Here is a 21,037-nt window from a genome sequence, read left to right on the forward strand (position 1 = left end):
AAACTGTACTCAACATACAGGTAACTATTTTTATTTATTTATTTTTTATTTAAGAGAGAGAGAGAGAGAGACTGCGCGAGGAGGGGAGAGGGGCAGAGGGAGAGAGAGAGAATCTCAAGCAGCTCCACACTCAGCGGAGAGCCCCACCCCTGCTGGATCCCACAACCGTGGGATCATGACCTGGGTCGAAATCAAGAGTGGGTCGCGCCCCTACAGACACCAATTTTAAAGAGACGAATATTTTAGAGAGCCCTCGAAGGGGAAAAAGTCACAAACGGCTGCAAGGCTGAACGAGGCAGTTCTTGCCGAGGCAACCATGAACGCCCAGAGTCCCGGGAAGAAGCCGGGTCTGGGGGGTCAGAGAGCTTCTCCCTCACTCATACTGGGAAGCTCCCGTCGCAGTTGGCAGGCGACGAAACACACGGAGATGCCGTGAAGGCACCGAGTAGGGAGGGCCGACGTGAGGGCGCCTGACCGTTCAGTTAAAGCTGTCCCATTTGGCATAAAAGACTTGACACACGCACACTCCGGCTTCGAGCAGAAGTCAGATCAAGACTGCAGGAAAAAGACGCCACATCCAGGTTTCCAAAGAAGAAATGGTCCTCGTGAGGACCCGTAGGGCCTCCGCGGGCTCCAGCTCTGAAACTTTGGCTTAGGGGTGGGGCCGAGGTTTTGTGGGCGGAAGGCCTCGGGGAGACAGGGAGGGGAGTAACGGAAATGACGCTTAGAAGAGCCGATGGGGTGGGGCAGGGGCTGGTCTTTCCGCCCCGTTTGGGTAGGGGCAAGCGGTTTCCGGTAGCGACGTCTGGAAGGGGAGGCGGGGGGGGGAGAGGGGCGGTGAGTTTGTGTTCTGTGACCCCTGGCCTCCAGAGACCTTGCACTCTGGTAGCCAGACCAAGATGATGGGCTGTGAGGAGCCAGGGCTGGAATTGGTCGAAGGGGAGGAGGCCGTGGCGGCCCCAGGGCCACCCCCGGAACCCCGCGCCCCGGAGCCCAGAGCCCCTGTTCCCGAGCCTGGCCTGGATTTGAGCCTGAGCCTGAGCCCGCGGTCCGAGACCCCCGAACGGCCGACCTGCAGCCCTGGGCGGCGGAAGGGGCGGGCGGACCGGCGGGGCGGGGCCCGCAAGGGGCGGCAGGTGAGCTGGGGGAAGGCCTGCCCGCCAGCCCGCAGACGAGCCCGCGCCCACCTCTTCACCGCCCCACTCTCTGCTCCCAGGTACGCTTTCGCTTGGCACCGCTCTCCCCTGTGCGGTCCGAGCCGCTGCTGGCCGCCGCCGCACCCAGCGAGAAGCTCTCGGCGCCGCAGGACCTGGGGGCGCCCGCGCAGCAGAGCAGCCTGGCGTTGAGTCTCGAGTTGCAGGCCGCGCGGGCTGCAGCCGAGGGCCAGTTCGATGCCGCGAAGGCCGTGGAGGAACAGCTGAGAAAGTCGTTCCAGACCCGCTGCGGCCTGGAGGAGAGCGTGGCCGAGGGTGAGAGAGAGAGACGGCCGGCGGGGCGCGGGAGTGGGGTTGAGAGGCGCCGCTCACCTCCGCTCCCCCTGCGGTCTCAGGGCTGAACGTGCCGCGCTCCAAGCGGCTCTTCCGAGACCTGGTGAGCCTGCAGGTGCCGGAGGAACAGGTTCTGAACGCGGCGCTGAGGGAGAAACTGGCGCTCCTACCACCGCAGGCCCGAGCCCCGCCCCCAAAGGTGAGGGACCTGGGCTTGAGGTTCGGCCTTGTGCCCTCCTCCCCTTCCCGAGTGTAACCTCACTTTGGGCTCCCAATTCCCAACAGGAGCCACCTGGGCCAGGGCCAGACATGACCATCCTTTGTGACCCAGAAACATTATTTTATGAGTCTCCACACCTGACCGTGGACGGTCTGCCTCCTCTGCGTCTCCAACTCCGGCCCCGCCCTTCAGAAGATACCTTCCTCATGCACCGGACACTGAGGCGATGGGAAGCGTAGACGTGAAGGCTCCCGGGATTGCTAGTTCGTATATTTGTGTCAAAAACTTTTTCAGAATAAAGTGGCTTTGCTAACAAATGGGACTCTTCTTGGGAGCCTTAAAATGAGGTCAAGCCTCAGGTTGGAAGCTGTCTGGAAGTCAAGTTTTTGGTCTTTTAGGAACTCGGTAGTGCTAGCAAGTTAACACTGTCCCACCCTCCCCACCCCCTTCAGTCGCAGACACTGCATTTGTTCCTTTGCGCTACTTATTTCGGGTCACTTGAACATGTGGGTCTCAGTCTGTAACCCTTTAGGGAGGCCTTCTTCCCTAAAGGCTCAAGGAGCCTGCAAGGCAACTAGCCATTCACACCCAGTTATTTAAATTAATTCCTTGCTTCTGCCTCTTAGAGCCTTCTCAGCTTGTTTCACCACATCCACGGTTGCTCAGTAGTTGTTGAATGAATATTCCAAGTTCCAGAAACAGCTTGACAAGCTGCTAAAGAGCTTCATGTTAAATTGCCTATTCATCTAGTTGCACATTACAACACAGGTGGGTGGGTAATCCTGGAGCAGGTGGGCAGTCTGGTCCATACTGCCTTTTTTCTAGTTCTACTTCAACTCCACTGTTCATTCTTCCTAAGTTGTAAATTTGCCTCTGTCCAAAGCTCCCACAAAATAATTTTTGTCAGTGAGATTTTTTGGGGAGGGGAGATGGCCTCTTTTCTCAATTTCCACTTAAGAATTCATATTATACCCCTTCTTCCAGACTAGAGTTCTGTGTGTGGATGTCACTAGCATTCAACACTCACTGAAAACTCTGTCCTCTTCCTTGTGACTCTAGTTTGGGCAGAGGAAGCACAGGTTCTACTGGGTGGCACCATCCCTTCCCCACCAGCTAGAAAGTGCCAGAAACCAGTGTGGGGGCCACTGCCCTGAACATCAATTTATTGTGCTGTTCTTACATTCCAGACCCAACCCCCTCTCCCAATGGGGGTCAGCAGAGGGAACGATTTTCACAGTACCTGCATGCTTCCCTGCCAAACTTCCCCCTCTTAACCCTCAGTCCATCTATCTGTGGTCCACTGAAACGCAGCTAGGGACAAGGGCTGAGGAGAAATGGGAATCTCCTTTGGAGAACAGAAGGAAGAGGCTAGAGAACTTGATACCCCCCACCTCCCATACCCGAGGAGAACAGGTCAGCAAACAGTCCATGCCATCCAGCCCAGTAAGCTGGGGGGTGGTGGGGAAGGGTGGAGATGAAGATGTCGGTAACTCCAGCACGGATGGGCTTGCTGCAGAGGTGGAGGGAGGAGGCTGGGGCAGCAACATAGGAGAAGCTTTCTTTGCAGATCCGAGAAAGGAAACGATTTTTGGAGCCAGAAAGGAAAGACCTTGGGGTACTTTCCTTTTCCCCCAGGTCCTTAAGAGCAGTGGGTAGCTTCTTCACACTTTCTGTTCAGGGGGCCACTTAGTGGCTGGGGGAACGGGCCTTGTGGAACAGGTACACAGAACGCTGGAAGCCTGAGGAGAGAGTATGCAATTAGTAGGGGTTGGCAGGACTTCAAGACTCCACAGGGTCTGTAGCTTTCTTTCAGGGCCAGCCTCGACATCCCTCCCCATTCTCACCAAATCAGCCAACCTTACCTCTGGAGGTGTTGTGGGGTGTAGCCACAAGCTCATAGCTGGAGAAGCCCACCTCTGGGGAGGTCAGGTAGGAAGTGAACTGCTCTGGCCTCAGCTGGATTCGATAGTAATTCTTATAGATTGTTTCCTAGGGAGAAGGGCAGGGGACCACTTTAGTTTGCTGGCTTTTCCCTGGCGTGGAATGATACCCACCCAGGGGGCCTATTCACCTTGTTCAGAAAGTACTTCTCTTTCTGCTTCCTTGAGGCCTTTCTTGTCTCAACTAAAGGAAGGATATCCCAATTTCCACCAAAATCCCAACTCACCGAGAGAGTCTTTCTCTTGCCATAAGATGACCAAGGTTGGGGTTCTAAGACCAGGATGCCCCCAGGACGTAGATGCCGGTAGATCCTGCGAAACATGCGCTTTAGCCCCTCATCTCCCCAATTCAGGTGCACCCACTTGGTGAGGCTGAGGCAGAGCACGACATCATACTCGGGTGTTTGGGCCTCCACCAGCTCATCTCGATCCAGGACATAGTTACCCTGAGGGCAAGAATTGGGAGCAAGGTCAACAGAGGCAATAAAAGAACCACTGCCCCCACACAACCCACCCTGTAGCCTCTAAGACAGAAAGTCCTACAGCCTCACCTTAGCCCTTGGCCACAATCTTCTCTGACACTTGTGAGACTAACTCCCAAATGGTGCCCTCTTTGAGTCTCATTTTCTTTTTTTCTTTTTGTAAAGTTTATTTATTTTGAGAGAGAAAGGGAGGGAGAGAGAGAGAGAGCGAGCAGGGAGGGGCAGAGAGAGAGAGAGGGAGAGAGAGAATCACAAGCAGGTTCTGCACTGCCAGCACAGAGCCCAACACGGGGCTTGAACTCACAAACTGTGAGATCATGACCTGAGCCAAATTCCAGAGTCAGACTTTAACTGACTGAGCCACCCAGGCACCGCCCCCCTCCCCAAGCTTTTTTTTTTTTTTTTTCTTTAACTTTAGGTAGGCTTCACGTCCAACATGGGGCTTGAACTCACAACCTGGAGACCAAGAGTCCCATGCTGTATCGACTGAGCCAGCTTGGGGGCCCCAAGTCTCATTTTCTTGCTTTCCACCCTCCTGCCCTTTTCTGTTGGTGGTAAGCCAAACATAAAAAAGGAGCCTGAATAATTTTAAACTGAGCAAATTACCCACAAGGTCCCCAAAACTGGTGTGAAACTTCACAGAAAAAACACAGGTTCTCTGGAGACCCCATCCAGTACTTATTCCCACCCCACAAACATTGATCTGGGAGACCACTCAAGTCAGCTGAGTGACTCAACGTTGTAAAAGGACCTAACTCAGGTTTGAAAGGGAACCTGTAGTTCCTTCCCTGTAGTTGAAGCTGGCAGAGTTCCAGGCCTGTTTCCTTTCTCTGAGAGAAGTGAAGAGCCCCATCCCTTAGGAAACCTTTTCTAGATGATAAGCTCATCAACACCCTCTGCAAAGTCCATTCTTGCAGGCTTAACCCAACACACTGCCAACTGTTCCTGCAGACGGCCTAACTGGAATGTTTTATGGAGAGCTATGTGCAGTCAGGAGACAGACACTGAAGACACAATACCCCCCTCCTCCTGCAGAGGACTTTGACTCTTCCCCATTCCACCATCTAGGGTCAACATGAGATGATCTAAGGCCAAGACACTTAGGGTCCTGATCACCAACACTCTTCAACCAAATCTGGATCTAGGTCCCTCTCAAAATATTAGCCACTACCCTCCTCCTCCTCCCACCCCAAGACATTCCATGTCTGACACCTATCCCTTCATGCACCTTCATTCAGTGGGTTGGAGAGCAAACTTTCGGTCTGGACCAAATCTTCTACTAGTGAGCATTGGCAATAGCCCTCAGGGGAAAGTGGACTGGTCTGGATTACAGGCCAGGCCGGGAGCAGGGCAAAAGGAGTCAGACCCCATCTTGGGGCCAGCAGTCATGACAAAGGAGCCCAGGTAGAGCCCCCAGCTTTCCAGATTATAGGAAAGTGCCACTCGGCAGAGGCAGTCACAGATTCAGACCCCTCTCTTGATCTGGTTCTCCCAGCAAGGAGTGCATGCAGAAATCCCTCTGGGTCATAACTTTCCTCTGTTTTGTTCCTATTTAATCTCATCTTCACACCTGGCCCCTATCCCAAGAGCCTTCAGACCCCCTTACCGTGACGAAGACAACATTGTTGGGGAAGACTGATGTGTCTGCTCCATCCAAGGGAACTTGGGGTGCAGCAATGGGACCCCGGCTAGCTGTCAGTGAGGCTGGGAAGCAGCTTCTCTTTCGGACGGTTGTGGTCCCTTCCTCACTCTCTGCCCCTGGGTCCCCCTCAGAAGTCTGGGGTGGCAGACGCAGCTCCTCTGACAGGTAGTGTCGGATGTTTTGGCGGGCAGAGTGGATGAGCCGGGAATCGATATCCAGGCCCACCATGAGGGATGGGCCCCACTTACAGGCAATGCTCAGGGTCAGGTGGCCCACATTGCAGCCCAGATCTAGGACGTCCCGACCCCGAAACCACTCAGGCTTCAACACTCGCAGGCGCCCATCCTCACAGGAAGGATTGCGGTAACCATAGTACTTGCAATAATTCCCATACTGGAACTTGCACTGTTGCTTTTTGAAGATTGCTGCAGGTAGTGGGTAGAGGTGGTGGTGGTGGCGGCCTCCCCCACTCCCCCGGCCCTTTTCCTTGGGAACCTGGCCTCCACCCCTGGCCCCTGCCTCTGACTTGCTGGAAGTCCTGCGACGTTTGCGATGTCGTGAGGAGGAAGACGGGGGTGCAGAGGTAACTGAGGCAGCTGGAGGGGCTGAAAGGGAGCCTGAGGGACCCTGTAGGGCAGATGGAAGGGGAGACACGACCTCATCCCTGCAGTTGATGGCTGTGTTGAGTTCATAGGGCTGGGGGGCATCCCGGTTCTGGCCCCTATGCCGCTGCTGCTGTGTGGCGCCCTCCCCATGGAGTGAGGGAGTGAGGGGGGCTGTGGGAAGTACAGAGTGGCTATCATTCCCTCCAGATGCCTGCTGCTGCTGGTGGTGCTGTCCCCGGTGTCTATGCCGCTTCCGACCAGTCTTGAGTGGCGATGCAAGTACTACCTGGGCCTCATCAGTGCAAGTATTGAGACTGAGCGGGTCAGTAATATCTTTGGGGATGAGGATCTCCACTGGATCTCGCCCCTTGGCCGGAAGTGGAGATGACTTAGGGGTCTCTGCATTGAGTGCGCGGCTCACTTCCTCATCCAGGAGACTATTCAGGTTCAGTGGATCAAAGATATTGCCTCCCAGGAGAAAGTTGGAGGGTAACACAGAATCACAGTCCGAATTAACCCGCCTGCGCCTCTTGAAGGCTGGATGTTTGAAGCCTCCACCACCCCCTCCTACATTACAACTATTTCTCCTTTTGCCCCCACCTCCCCCAGGGGGCCGGTGGGGCTGATAGCCATTACGGGGCCGAGGAGGGGCAGGGGGACCCAGTTCTGTTCCGCCCCCTCCCCGTCGCTCCTCCCCGACGTCAGGGGGAGCGGCTCGCCCGTGGGGATCGGACAAGCGGGCCTCCCCGTGCGACTGCGCCTGGGGGCTGTCCCCTCGATGCTGCTGCGACTGGCCTCCCCGAGTGGATGTAGCCCCAGGACTCTCCTTGCCAGCCCCAGAAGCCGGGGCCCCCGCCGAATGAGCGCGCGGGCCCGGCCCACGCTGCGTCCCGCCGCAGAGCTCCCCGGAGGCGGCCTCTCGGTGCGGTTGCACCGTGGGGCCGCCCCCTCCGCCCGACTCATCTTTGAGCGGCGGCGGCGGCGGGGCCGGCACCAGAAACGGCTCCTTCTCCGCCGCCATCTCGATCATTTCCTCCCCTTATTCCGTCCCAGGCGAGGGCAACGAAGAGGGGACTAGGGGGCTTAACCCCCTCCCTAGAGCCCGCTCTCTTCCCCCCCCCTCCCCAAGTGCGCGCGCAGCTCTGCTCTTCTCGCCTGGTCTCGCGCCTCCCCCGAAGCGCGCCCCACTCGCCCGCGAGACCAAAACAAGATGCCCGCGAGAACGGAACAACTCGAGGAGTCAACCGCGCGTGCGCCGAGCTCTTTCTCCTCTACCACTACCGCTTCGCCGCGAGCGCGCACTGCTAGAGCGCGTTCCTCTTGCCCCTGAACCACGCATGCGCACTCCGCCACCACCCTGGTTGCGCGCGCATCAGAGTACGAACCAACTTAACGGCTCTGGGAGTTTAAATATAGCCCACCTCAGCCCTCCCCAAAGCCCACCACCCCAAATTGACACCCTACTTCCCTTCGCAGCTATGTCCGTCCCTACTGATATCCTTTGTCTCTGCCGCGCGATCCCACCCACCGTAGGCGGGGGACGGGGAGCTGGTGTGAAAAGGTCTCCTTGACACCCGACCCTTGTTCCTGAGGAATGAGTCTCAGCGGTCTCCGCCCGGCTCTAAACCCAGCAACCTCCCTACCCCGCCTCCTTCCTCCCCCTGGCGGGCAGCGCCTGCGCACACCCTTTGGGCTTGCGCGGGTAGAAACAGCACGTGCTGGAGATGACACCCCGCCCTCCACCCTAGAGGCGGGAACTGTTACGTCGCTTCCTCAGATTTGGTTCACGCAAGCGCGTCAGCACGATCCGAAGGGGCGTGGCCAAAAGAGCGGGGCGGACCTCATGAATTATTCATATTTGGTCCCCCCCACCCCTCCCGCCTACCTACTTAGAAAGGCTTCCGAGGGAACGGAGGGGGTAAACCTAAAAGTAGAGGAAGAGAAGGAGAGGAGCGTACAGACGGTTTTCCTACAAACTGTCCTCAGCGAAATACAATAAGTCATTGTAACTCACCCCCCTGAGAAATATTCTCTGCTGAACTGAAAAAAAAAAAAAAAAAAAGGCACTAAAACAGCCGATGTTGTCCAACTTCCTCTTCCCCCGAAACGGCCGAGTCGTTCTCTCGCTCCTCCGCCTTCCCCCAATCGCGATCACCTGAGGACACCACGCCCTCCTTTTCGCCTCCACACTTAACAGCCCTGGCACCAACACCCCCTCCCACCACCCAACGCCTGTGTGCGATCCCCCAGCCCTCGGACTGCGACCCGACGCCCACCACGGCCACCAATAGCAGTACACCCCCTACTACCACCGCCACCTCGCACGCAGGCCTTCCCAAGCACACGGTGTCTTCGTGCAGCCTTATATAAAAACGAGTGTGGGCGGGGAAGAGGGTTGGTCTGCTTTGGGCCCCCTGCCTCGGCCAATGGGGAAGAAGCTATTCGGCGCCCTTTCCACAGGTTGCGCGTTCTCCCTGCCGCCAGGGCTTAGGGAGCGGGTCCTGGTGGCAGAGAAGGCGGGAGAGGCGAGAGTGGGCTTGCGGATAGTCTCAACTAAAATATCAATATAGGGCGTGGAGGAAACTAAAAGTTAGATTAGGAATCAAGAAACGAAAGGAGGAAGGAAAAGGCAGTATGGGACAGACGGAAAAGTTAGTAAACGGAAGGTGTGCTTCACGAACGATCAGGCGCTGCTCCCGTCGCCTAAGAAAGTGAGGCCACCGAGGATTATGGGATTTGTAGTTTTACGTGTCATCTGGTTGGAAGATGGCGGAAATGACAGCTGCGCAAACGCAGAAGCAGCTTCAGCTGCGCTTGCGCTTCAGTCCCCGGACCACTCCCCTGGGGTGGGAACGGTGCTTGTGCGTGGCCTCGCGCCTTTCCTTGTTGGCGGGAAAACTGAGCCGAGGTTGGGGGGCTTGCAGAACTGCTGCAGTGGCTCACTCTGCTCCTCGTCTTTAGGCCCTCCTTGCTCCAGAAGGTAGCTGGCTCTTCTCTGGTTGTAGATGAAAGGGCTGGGCTCTGCTAGTCCTCTGTCTTCTGAGGAGAAGTTTTCTGTTGAGGGCGACAACGAACTCTTACCCCTCCTTAGCATCTCCACCCACCCCCCCCCCCCCCCCCCGCCCGCAAACCTACCCTCAACAAACAAAAGTAATCCAATATCCTGGAGGGCAAGGACGGAGTGAGCGGGAATGAGGATCCTGGTGCTTCCTCCAGGGGTGGGGGTGCGGGCGCAGGCGGGAAGCTGAGGGAAATAATCTCCTGGGGCGGGGTGTTCCTGAGGTGGAAGAGAAGCTAGAAAGGTACTGTTTTACCCATTGAGGGGAATCAGGGACTTTTGACTCTGGTAACTCCGATATTAATTGCTGCCCTTAAGAGAGAATTGGTGAGAGAAAAGAGGGAAAATGGGGATCACCAAGAGTTCTAACCGCTGGTTTGAAAGGCGGAGTTAGAGTTTCAGACCTTGGCACCCATGTGAGGGGAGATGGAGCGGGGATTTAGGGGTTCCTGGGAATGTGAAAACAACACACAAAGGCGGATGTGAGGTGGCTAAGGGGCACCTGTGGAAGTGTTGCCGTCGGCAGAAAGCAAGGTTTAGAATATCAGCACTCAGGAAAGAAAGCCTGTGTTTTGGTGCGTAGTGGCCATATCTTTGTGCTTCTTTGCCCTTTGAACTAATAAGCTTTAGTTCACCATGAATTTATTTTTTAAAGAGCTTATTTATTTTGAGAGAGGGCATGCGTGGGCGCATGTGTGGGGGAGGGGCAGAGAGGGAGAGAGAATCCCAAGCAGGCTTGAGGTGAGGATGGGGAGGTGGGGTGGAGGGTGTTTGAATCTCATGAGCTGTGAGGTCATGACCTAAGCCTAAATCTAGAGAGGGGGGCTTAACTGACTGAGCGACCCAGGCACCCCCCCCCCCCACTCCCTCATTAATTTATTGATAGGATTCTGTACAAGGTTTAGTTCAGGTAGTTACCACAGCAAATATCTTGTTATGTTAGGTATGGGTAGTGAAAGTAGCTGGAATCCTGTTTTTACACTCTTGTGAAATCATGCTTGCTGAGGAAGAAGAAAAAGGAAAGGCGGGGGAAGGAAATAAACTCTATGGTTCTTTTTTTTTTTTTTTAAATAACTATCATTCCTTTTTTTTTTTTTTCCCCAACGTTTTTTATTTATTTTTGGGACAGAGAGAGAGACAGAGCATGAACGGGGGAGGGGCAGAGAGAGAGGGAGACACAGAATCGGAAACAGGCTCCAGGCTCCGAGCCATCAGCCCAGAGCCTGACGCGGGGCTCGAACTCACGGACCGCGAGATCGTGACCTGGCTGAAGTCGGACGCTCAACCGACTGCGCCACCCAGGCGCCCCTAAACTCTATGGTTCTTAATGGTGACATGAGTTGCCTGACTAGCTCAGTTGATAAGAGTATGAGACCCTTAATGGTGGCATGAAAGTAAGCAGGAGTCCACGTGCCATTAGACATTACTGCCAAAAGGAAATCAGACTCAGCATAAAGGAGATTAAAAAAAATTTTTTTTTATGTTTATATTTGAGAGAGACAGAGCATGAGTGGGGGAAGGGCAGAGAGAGACAGAGACACAGAATCTGAAGCAGGCTCCAGGTTCCAAGCTGTCAGCAACAAGCCTGAGGCAGGGCTCAAAACCCATGAACCTCAAGATCATGAACTAGAGTTGGAAGCCTAACTGACTAAGCCACCCAGGCGCCCAAGCATAAAGGAGATTTTAAATATAGTTTTCTAGGTTCATGGAGTCTGTGTGGACTGTGTGTCTGAGGACAATTCTAACAGGTTTGCTTTTATTCTCTTCAACCAAGGAGTCCAGGAACAATATAAAGAGGGAATAACTGGGTACTTAAGAGAGAGAAATTTGTGAACACATTCTAAGTGGGGGGAGGGGGATTAATGGTTTTGGGAAAATATTGACAAGACTGAATTGTTGTTTAGCTAGATCAGTTCTCAAGCTTATTGGTCTCAGAACCCTCTTGTGTTCTTAAAAGTTACAAAGGACTCCAAAGATTGGTTAATAGCTATGTATCTTTTATTTATGTTGATATTAACATATTAGAATAAACGGGGAAAATTTTAAATTATTTTAAAATCATAAGTTATAATTAATAGTAAATGATAATGATATGTTGACCTAAATAACTTTATGGAAAACATATTTTTCCTAAATGAAAGAAAATTTAGTGCAAAGAATGGTGGTGTTTTACAGTTTTGCAAGTCTCTTTCATGTCTGGCTAATAGAAGACAGCTGGATTTTCATCTGTTTCTGATTTCAGTCTGTTATGATATCTTGTTTTGGTTGAAATGTATGAGAAAATCCAGCCTAATACAGATAAGCAGTTGGAACAGGGAGGGGGGCCCCCAGAGGTCTTTGGATCACATTTTGAAAACTGCTGAAGGAGATGATTTCAACTTAAAATCACCGATGGCTTTCAGTGTTCTAAGCGAAAGAAAACTTACTCTTTTTTGGAACACCTCATTCGCCTTACCTTTGTTCCCTTCATTCATTATTTCTAAGTTCTTTTTCTGTTCTTATTCATCCTCCTTTCTTACGTTGAGTGGTGGATCTGACTTATGGAACGTTCTTTTACTTTCATACTTAAAACTTTATTGAATTTTCTCCCTCTCTGTTTCATTTGAAGTAAAAACAAAAACAAAACCCCTCAAATGTTCTAGAGCCCCCAGTTATTTAGTAGCTAGTCAGAATGAAAGTTGGTGGTATTTTGTGTGCTTATTAACTGTCTGGTTTTAAAAATATTTCTCTCTCTTTGTGCTTTGTTTTAATATTCCTTATGTGGAAGGAGAAAATTCATCTGGAACAGAGGACCAGAGACTTGAGTTGTCATAAAGTGAGTGACTCCTGGCTTTTCCTTCTCTATTAACCAGGTTAGAGATTTTCTTTAAAAGTAATGTTCTTCATCACATCCTCCACTCTAGATTAAGGGGAACTATTATGTATCACTGCTTATAGATTTACTTTATTTTGTTAAGGATCCATGATTTTATCCAGTTGGTTGGAGCTCCAGTAACACACTTTGGCCTAGAGAGGTCAGTATAGGTTTAGATAATGATTTGAACCTAAATACTGGAAAATTTTTGCATTTTTAGGTGGATCAAAACACTCTATTTAAGGAATTTGGAGTTTAAAAAAAAATCACTTTTGAAGTGGTAATATAGGCATGTTACAAAATGCTAGAGATATAGAAGGGGGTGTATTAAAAAGCACCCCCAGCCACCCAGTTCTACTCCCTAGAGGTTAGTGTCTTGTGTATTCTTCCATAGATAGTTTGTGGATAAGTTTAAGCATATTAGGTAGATATACATTTAAAAAAATCAAATTTTGTCATTTCAAATACGCTAATTTTCATTTTGCTTTTCCCCTTTTAGTATAGCTCATCTTGTAATTTATATTACCTTCATAGGGACTTCTCATGATCTTTTTTAGAATTCTGGAGTCTGGAAGAAAATGTATTTGTCATTTTTGATCAAATTAATATTCATTTTCAGCCTAACTGTATTCAGTTTTTAGCTTCTATTTAGAATTATCAGAAAGAAGACCAATTTGCTGCAGTGTTTCTTCCTTAATATGTCACTCTCCTTTTTTCCTAGAGTAAATAGACTTAGGGGGTTGGTGGTGATGAGTTAAGATGGAAACAATGAAAAAAATATGTTGCCCTCAATATATAGGAAAGGTAGTTGCTGCAGAACAGCACATCTGAATTATTCACATTTATAGAAGTAAGACAAGGAACAAAAAATATCAAAAGATAGTTTGAAAATACATTTAGCCATGCTGTGGACACACTAAGTCAAGCCCCCAGTACCTTTTGAATTCACCTTGGGATCTAGAGAGAGGAACTCTATACCCTGAGCAACCAAATGTTCACTATAATTTGGTCATTTGAAGGTCTTAAGTTTTTCACCTTTAAAGGGACATAGATAGATAGATAGATAGATAGATATCTCATATATAAGATCCATTTTATGCTACTTTTGTGTCTGTTTGTAATGGGAGATGATAGAGTTGGAAGACTGAGTTTCAGGTCCAGGGCCTTCAAATTACTCAAAACCAACAGCCAGAAATAAGATCATTGAGAAGAATAGATGTGTTATTAGTAGAATTTAGAGGCAAAAGTCTGGGTTCATCCTGTCTCTACCATGTATTAACACTGAGGCTTTGGGAAAATCACTTAACTGCTTTTTGCCTATTTTTTTTATCTGTAAAAAGGTGAATTGGCATTTTATGACCTCTGAGGACCCTCCCAGAGGTACAATGCTTGTTATAATTGTTATAAAAATAAGAATGGCTTATATGCTTTAAGCCTAAAGAAAACTGGGTAGAAGAGTTATAAGAAGTTTAAGCTGATAAAACAAACATATTTTCCTTCTAATTAGTAGAAATAGTATTAATAGTGGAAGTGTAAACTGGAAAAAAATGTATAAATTATTGCAACTTCACAAGAGGAATCTTGGCACTCTGCTGGGCCACGAATGGCTCATAACTGTGTGGAGACAAATCTCTTCAGACTTTTGTGTGACTAGATGTCTCCCCATTCCCAACCCTCAGTTGTCTATCACTGTGAAAGGCCTGGTCCTTAAATCCAAAGTATCTGGAAACAGAATTTTCTGTGTATTTCAATGTGTACTTTAAATGTGTGCTTTCCACATGTGCTATAATATCAAAATGGTTGTGAAGCACTGAATTAGACTCTTGGGATATAGCATACCATAGTTAATAGCGTAAACTTTAAAATCAGGAGGGTTCAGGGGCGCCTGAGTGGTTCAGTCTGTTAAGTGTCTGACTTCGGCTCAGGTCATGATCTCACGGTTCATGGGTTCAAGCCCCGCATTAGACTCTGTGCTGACAACTCAGAGCCTGGAGCCTGCTTCGGATTCTATGTCTCCCTCTCTGACCCTCCCCCGTTCATACTCTGTCTCTCTCTGTCTCAAAAATAAATAAACGTTAAAAAAAAAAAAAAATCAGGAGGGTTCAAATCCTGAATTACTATTTATCAGTTACCTATTATCTCTAAGTCCCTCTAAGCCTAAATTTCTCCAAGTGTAAAAAAGTACCTATCTCATAGATTTACTGGGAGAATTAAGTGAGATGACATATGTAAAGGATAAAGAATATGGTTGATGCTCAGTAAGTGTCACCTATTATTATTAGTCACGATTTTGATGGTGATAATGAAGCATACTGATGTAGCATAGAACATCTGCAAGTAGATAGATAGTTTCAGGATATAGAGTGGAAAGTATTAGATGCCTGTGACTAGCTTCTCTGGGGATGGCTGCTGGTTACCAAATATTTCTGAGCCTTGAATAGGGATTGCTAGAATCTAGCACATTGGAAAATTTATTGGACTAGAAGATCTAAGATTATAGTGATGTTAAAAAAGGGGTTAAAAAGGGGGTTCTTTATGCATAGGGACCTCTGAATTAGGTCAGAGAATTGCCAGATTATTTGTGTTTTAAGTGTTTAGGAAAACCTTGTGAGATGAGTTTATCCTTTTGAAGAACACTCTCACTTTTTAACTCTCAGGACTGTTCATACTGCTGCTGCTGCTGCTGCTGCTACTACTACTACTACTACTACTTTTTATACTTCCATCTATTAAAAACAGGCCCAAAACTCAGTTGGTTATGTTAAGCCCATGTCACCAAACCAAGACTAAACAGTTTTGGCTCTCCCAGAAATAGAATTTTGGTTTATAGTCAATCAGGAATCACTTGATCAGCACTATTTAGGTAATCTGCCTAATAGACCCCTATCATCTCCTATAGGAAAGTAAACTTGCAATAGGTAATTTGCTTGTTTGCCTAGTGTAACTTCCTTGTTCCAGCTCCCTTCTGCCTGTAAAAACTCTTTCATTAAAAAAAATTTTTTTTTAATGTTTATTTTTGAGACAGAGCATGAGCGGGGGAAGGGCAGAGAGAGAGGGAGACACAGAATCTGAAGCAGGCTCCAGGCTCTAAGCTGTGAGCACAGGGCCCAGTATGGGGCTCTAACCCACGAACCACGAGATCATGACCTGAGCCAAAGTCGGATGCTTAACTGACTGAGCCACCCAGGCACCCCTAAAAGTCTTTCATTTTGTACAGCTCCTCAGAGTTCTTCCTATCTGTTAGATCAAACGCTTACCAATTCATGAATCACTGAATGAAGCCAATAAGATCTTCAACATTTACTCAGTGAATTTTTTTTAACATATCACTACCACTACTGACAAGTGCCTGCCTTACGTTGGACATGACTCTAGGCACTTAAAACATGAAGGAAAGTTGCTAATCTTTAAAAGAGTAACTCTCATTATCCCCTGGCATGTGATTGGCACTGCTGAGGAGGTAAAAGTACAAGAGGGCAGAAAATGTAGTACAGCAGTCCCAGGTAAAGATCCTAAGCCCAACAAGACAGAGAGAGAAGAAAGTTTAAAATCAAGTTCAATCAAAGTCACAGCAGTTAATTTCTTTTTTCTAACAGAGGCACAAAGAAAGTGTAGCTTCTGAGCTAAATGATGGCAACGTTGCAGAGTAAAGAAGGTGAGTCAAGGATGAGGGAGATTCATTTTTTTGTACATTTCCCTCATTTTTTCCTTCTTTCTCAGTCCCTGGTAATGTAGATACACTTCCCACCAAAGGGAAGCTCAGTCTATATATATTTGGTATACACTTTGCTAAAGTTACTACTTTTCTAGAAACTTTGAGTGAAATATATACAACTTAGAAGCAGTCTAGCTCAAGAAATATATGAACTCATAGGGAGACAAAAGACATTTAAATATCTATAATACAAATTCGAATGTGATAAATGCCAGCAGAGAAGTATTAAATGTTATGGAAGCTCAGAAGAAAGAGATACTGTTTATACCTGGGAGGATCAGTGTAATTTTCATTGCACTAGTTTTTTTTTTTTCTTTCAACTTCCTGATTTTCTGTAAAATTTTCTTTAAAGTTAAATGAACAAATTTTTAAAATTTCACATTTGAATAATTCAGCTTTCTGTATGTTTATATTTGTCACCTTTTAATTACTCAGTAGTTCGTAAACTTGGCTGAATAATCTAGGTGGCCTTGCAAAATGACAGATTCCTCAGCCTCACTCCCAACTGTTTATTTAGAATTTAAGGGGTGGGGTGGGGTGGGAAAGGAGAGGCCTAGTAATCTGATTTTGTTAAAAGCTCTCTCCAGGTAATTCTGATATGGCCAGTCAATGGGCAGTGCAGACACTTTCTGTGCTAGACTCTATGTTTCATAAATCCATTTGATGATCAAATTTCTTTCAGAACATGGGAAGGGGTCAAAGAAAACCTTCGCCCCACCTGTACAAAAAATGCATAGCCTGATGTGCTATAGCCCTAACTCACCCAAGGAGGAGACCCTGGGGATCAGTTCCTCAAAGGACAGGTTAGAGAAGAAGGAGGAGAAAGCAACCACAGAAAATGGTCCAAGCAGTGGCCAGGAGAAAAAAGGAAAGGCTCAAGACAAGCAAGCAGAGAAGAAAGAAAAGGTATCAGTCTCATTGATGGGTTCTAGTGGGACAGTTTCTTCTAGACATCCAGTCTAGACAGTCTTTTCATGTAGGGGAACTTTACCCTGTACTTTAAGTTTTTTTATTCCTTTCTTGGGGGTTCTATTTTCTTAAAGAGGTGAAAAATATTTTGAAGAAAGCCTTTAGCTGGAAATAATAGGTGGGTAGGGATTGAGGTGGAATGGAGGTGAAAGTAAATGTGGTCAGAGGCTTTATAAAATTTTCCTTTTCTTTGATTCCTTTATTCCCAGGAAATCTGAGACAGAGTTTATAGAATCCTTAGGGACAATACCTTCATGCTCTCAGCCTTGTGAACTTACTGGCTGATCTAAAGGCTGGTCAGAGAGGAGACCTGGGAAAAGATGAATGGTTTTCCTTCTCTGCCCTTATCTCTGCAGGAAAAATTAAGTCTCACCAATGCAGAATTTGAGGAGATTGTCCAGATTGTGCTACGGAAGTCCCTCCAGGAGTGTTTGGGTATGGCTTATAGTGAGAGAAAAAGAGTTTCAGTTAGACAAACTGTTATCTGAAGGGGTAGAGTAAATTGACAGCTTTTCTCCTTCCCTCCAGTTTCCTATAAGTAAGGAAATATTAGATGTCTTTGAAATATATATTTTTTTTAATTTTTTTTTTTAACATTTATTCATTTTGGAGAGTGAGAGAGACAGAGCATGAGCAGGGGAGGGGCAGAAAGAGAGGGAGACACAGAATCCGAAGCAGGCTGCAGGCTCTGAGCTGTCAGCACAGAGCCCGACGCGGGGCTTGAACTCATGGACTGTGAGATCATGACCTGAGCTGAAGTCAGACGCTTAACCGACTGAGCCACCCAGGCGCCCCTCTTTGAAATATTTTTAAATATTTCATCTATCAACAGGACTATAGCTAAACTACCTTATGGGGTACAGACTTCTAGAAAAATAGATTAAGTTGAAATAGATTACGTTGACTTCAGAATATAAATACAGTCTCAGATAGTTTTTTTAAGTGTAACTTAAATTCACTTTCACATGTTTACAATATACTTAGAAAAGATAAATTGTATTTACTAGATTTGAAGAACTTAGTTTCCATCTACCCTTGTGTATTTGTTTCCAATACTTTTTTAACATATGCTCAGGGATTTGATTTTTGGAATAAAGAACTCTACAGTGTACACCCTGAGGATTTTGCCATATGTCCTGAGGCTAAGGAGAATAGTCTGATGTTTTCGGCTATTCTTAGGTGTACTTCTATTCCAAGAGAAAGTTTGAGGAACAAATGGTCTAAAACACATTACATAAGATTTCTTTTATGTACACAAAATAAAATTGACATTACTTGGCTATCCTGGAGCAAGGCGGATCAATCTGGAAAGACTTGCCAAAAGATACAGATTTGTAGTTTTTCCTGAGAATTTTAAGGCTTAAAGGTCTATGATCGGACAAAACTCCAAAGATGGACTCTTCTAGGCATCATTTTAACGGAAGGTTGCAGTTTAGAAATAATGGAGTCATTATTTTCTTTAATTGTTTCTCTGCTTATAGTATTTTGTTTTGGGAGAGATGGGATCTAGCCTTGATTTTTCAGAGACTTCCTGTGCCCAGCCCATAAGACGTGCCCAATTAGACAAGGAACCAGGAATTGCTTCTTCTACTGATAATGATAATGCTGATGGGTAAGTTTATCCCAGTGAGGCAAGTTGATCACAGGGTAGACTTAGCATTGGTAAATGGTTATCTATCTAGTCATTTTCTTTATATTTTATTTTATTTTTGAGAGAGAAAGAGAGAGCGTGAGCAGGGGAGGGGCAGAGGGAGAGGGAGACACAGAATCCGAAGCAGGCTCCAGGCTCTGAACTGTCAGCACAGAGCTGGATGCGGGGCCCAATCCCACAAGCCATGAGATCATGACCTGAGGTGAAGTAAGACACTTAACTGACAGCCACCCAGGTGATCCAAGTCTATCTAGTCATTTTCGTATCTCTATGGATTTCTCTCAGCTCAGGACAGATTCCTGTTTGAACTGGGAAGAGTAGGCAAATAGAGGGATAAGATGGCCTCTGGAGGCTGTGGAGAGCCTAGGATTTTTCTGTACTCCTGACTTTTATCCTTGGGTTTTTTCAAACAAAGGTATGACAAATGGCTCCTTTTTGCCTTTTCATTAAAAAGAAAATCTTATTTTCAGAGAGAAGGTAATGGTACCTCATATTCTAGAGATTTCAGCCACTAAGGAAGCTGGAGTAACCTCTGTGATAGAGACACCTAAGCCAGGCCAGCCAGATCCTCCACCTTCTGAGAAGAAATTCAATAGATTCTCCTTAAGCAAAGGAAAGAAAGGAGCCCGTAAGTATAGTCAGATATACTTTGACATCTGGCTCAAGTACTTATTCCACAAAATTAGGGAATGGGACAGTGGGCAGGCTGAAAATTTTCGACCCAGGTCTTGAAACTATTAGATTATGATCCTTCTTCCTCCTTTCACTGGCCCTCACTATCTATAGAATGTTTTGTTTTATCTTCCCAGAAGATGAGAAAATGGAGAAAGCCCAAAGTGGACGTGAGCCCAGACAGAAAGCTCAACTGAAAAAAACAGTTCAAAATCATTCTCAGATCAGAAACCAACAAAAAGGAGAAGTCAGTGGTTTTGGTGAGTTCAGCATGATTTGGAAAACCTACCTGGGTTTGAAAATTGGAGATGGAGGACAGAGGCAAGGGTTAGGTAGCTAGAGGAAATTCTGCAAACACAATAATTTATCTCTCACAGCTACTTGTAAGAGATACGCTGCTGTGGAAGAGAAGGCTTTCATTTATTCAGTTATTTAGTCATATAATCCATAGTTGTTGGATGCCTACTGTGTACCAGGCATTTTAGGATGTGCTGAGTAAATGTAGAATAAATTAATATATGCCTGTTGGAAGGGAAATAGGCTTGTGAGGAAGGCAAAAAAGAAAGCTACAAGGTGGGAGTAGACTTGAAAAAGTTTCCAAGAAAGGATACTACTTTTTTCTTTTTTGATTTAACTTTATTTTTTATTTTTTAAAATTTACATCCAAATTAGTTAGTATATAGAGAAGCAACAAGAAAAGATACTACTTGAGCCATGTGTTGAAAGTATCATTTAGTAGGGTGAACTGAGGTGGGGATGAAGGTCAGAGTGATATTTATTGGCAGAGTTATGGAGGAGAGCTAATGATTGTAGCTTTTAGGTACCTTGGGGGGGATAGAATGTTGTAGGGGGAGATAAGGTTATAGGCATGCAAGGGCCAGATCATAAAAGGCCTTACATGCCAGGTTAAGGAATTTGAATTTTATTTTAAAGTTTTTTTTTTTTTAATGTTTATTTATTTTTGAGACAGAGAGAGACAGAGCATGAATGGGGGAGGGGCAGAGAGAGAGGGAGACACAGAATCGGAAGCAGGCTCCAGGCTCTGAGCCATCAGCCCAGAGCCCGACGCGGGGCTCGAACTCACAGACTGTGAGATCGTGACCTGAGCTGAAGTCGGACGCTTAACCGACTGAGCCACCCAGGCGCCCCTGAATTTTATTTTAAAGGTAAAGAGGAACCATTGACCTCTTTAGGGGAAAGTTGGTAAGATTTGTATTTTAGAAAGCTCACTGTGCCACTGGCATGGGAGATGGATTAATGGGAGCATGACTAGACCCACAGAAATAGTGATCTAAACAAGGAAGATAGGCAGTAACAGTGAAGAGGAAGAGACACATTTGAGATCTTTAGGAGGAAAGATCAGTATGATATGGTTACCAGTGGGATCTGAGGATGATCCTGTTTTCTGACCTAAGTGCTTGAAAGAACCATTATTTGAAATGGAGAATATAGAAGAAAGGGCACATTTTCAGACAGTGAATTAGCTTTGGACAAGTTAGAGGGTCTGTGATGAGCTTTTGCATCTAAGAAAGAGGTCTGGGCTGGAAATACAGGTTTGGGAATCATCTGCATCAGTAAGAATGGATGAAATTTTCTAAGAGGAGGGTGTGGAGTGCAAAGAGAAGAGCAATGAATAGAAAACCCATAATGTTTAGGGGAAACATAATGTTTAGGGTTAAGCAGAGGAAGAGCTGCACAGGAAGAAAACTAAGAACTAAGAGAAAACTCAGAAAGGTAGAATC

At 47.2% G+C, this 21,037-nt stretch overlaps 3 protein-coding genes across 13 annotated transcripts in view; 2 read left to right on the top strand and 1 right to left on the bottom strand.

Moving 5' to 3' along the window:
* Window positions 1-828: 828 nt before the first annotated feature.
* PPP1R35 (protein phosphatase 1 regulatory subunit 35) lies at window positions 829-2,024 on the top strand. Its single transcript, XM_019422739.2, has 4 exons — window positions 829-1,136; window positions 1,217-1,469; window positions 1,550-1,686; window positions 1,773-2,024. The coding sequence occupies exons 1-4, from the start codon at window positions 900-902 to the stop codon at window positions 1,944-1,946; spliced, it is 801 nt and encodes a 266-aa protein (XP_019278284.2). The 5' UTR covers window positions 829-899; the 3' UTR covers window positions 1,947-2,024.
* An 819-nt stretch (window positions 2,025-2,843) lies between these two features.
* MEPCE (methylphosphate capping enzyme) lies at window positions 2,844-8,708 on the bottom strand. Its single transcript, XM_053894138.1, has 4 exons — window positions 5,736-8,708; window positions 3,875-4,093; window positions 3,570-3,696; window positions 2,844-3,446 (listed from the first exon to the last, which is right to left on the bottom strand). Exons 1-4 carry the CDS (start codon window positions 7,404-7,406, stop codon window positions 3,394-3,396), a joined length of 2,070 nt encoding a protein of 689 aa, XP_053750113.1. The 5' UTR covers window positions 7,407-8,708; the 3' UTR covers window positions 2,844-3,393.
* Window positions 8,709-8,850: 142 nt separating this feature from the next.
* ZCWPW1 (zinc finger CW-type and PWWP domain containing 1) overlaps window positions 8,851-21,037 on the top strand; it is a 32,605-nt gene continuing 20,418 nt past the window's right edge. For 2 of the 11 annotated variants that reach the window (XM_019422732.2, XM_019422734.2), the window contains exons 1-8: window positions 8,853-9,356; window positions 12,202-12,249; window positions 15,885-15,943; window positions 16,686-16,909; window positions 17,329-17,407; window positions 18,497-18,584; window positions 19,094-19,251; window positions 19,433-19,555. In XM_019422732.2, coding sequence (XP_019278277.2) covers window positions 15,916-15,943; window positions 16,686-16,909; window positions 17,329-17,407; window positions 18,497-18,584; window positions 19,094-19,251; window positions 19,433-19,555 — 700 coding nt within the window. In that variant the 5' untranslated portion in view covers window positions 8,853-9,356; window positions 12,202-12,249; window positions 15,885-15,915. Of the gene's footprint in view, window positions 9,357-11,135; window positions 11,183-12,201; window positions 12,287-15,884; window positions 15,944-16,685; window positions 16,910-17,328; window positions 17,408-18,496; window positions 18,585-19,093; window positions 19,252-19,432; window positions 19,556-21,037 lie in introns of all 11 variants that reach the window. The other 9 variants (XM_019422729.2, XM_019422730.2, XM_019422728.2 and 6 more) reach the window with 9 other exon arrangements.

This window comes from Panthera pardus, unplaced genomic scaffold (genome assembly GCF_024362965.1).
Source record: "Panthera pardus isolate Hobbes unplaced genomic scaffold, ASM2436296v1 HiC_scaffold_4, whole genome shotgun sequence".
Taxonomy (NCBI): Eukaryota; Metazoa; Chordata; class Mammalia; order Carnivora; family Felidae; genus Panthera; species Panthera pardus.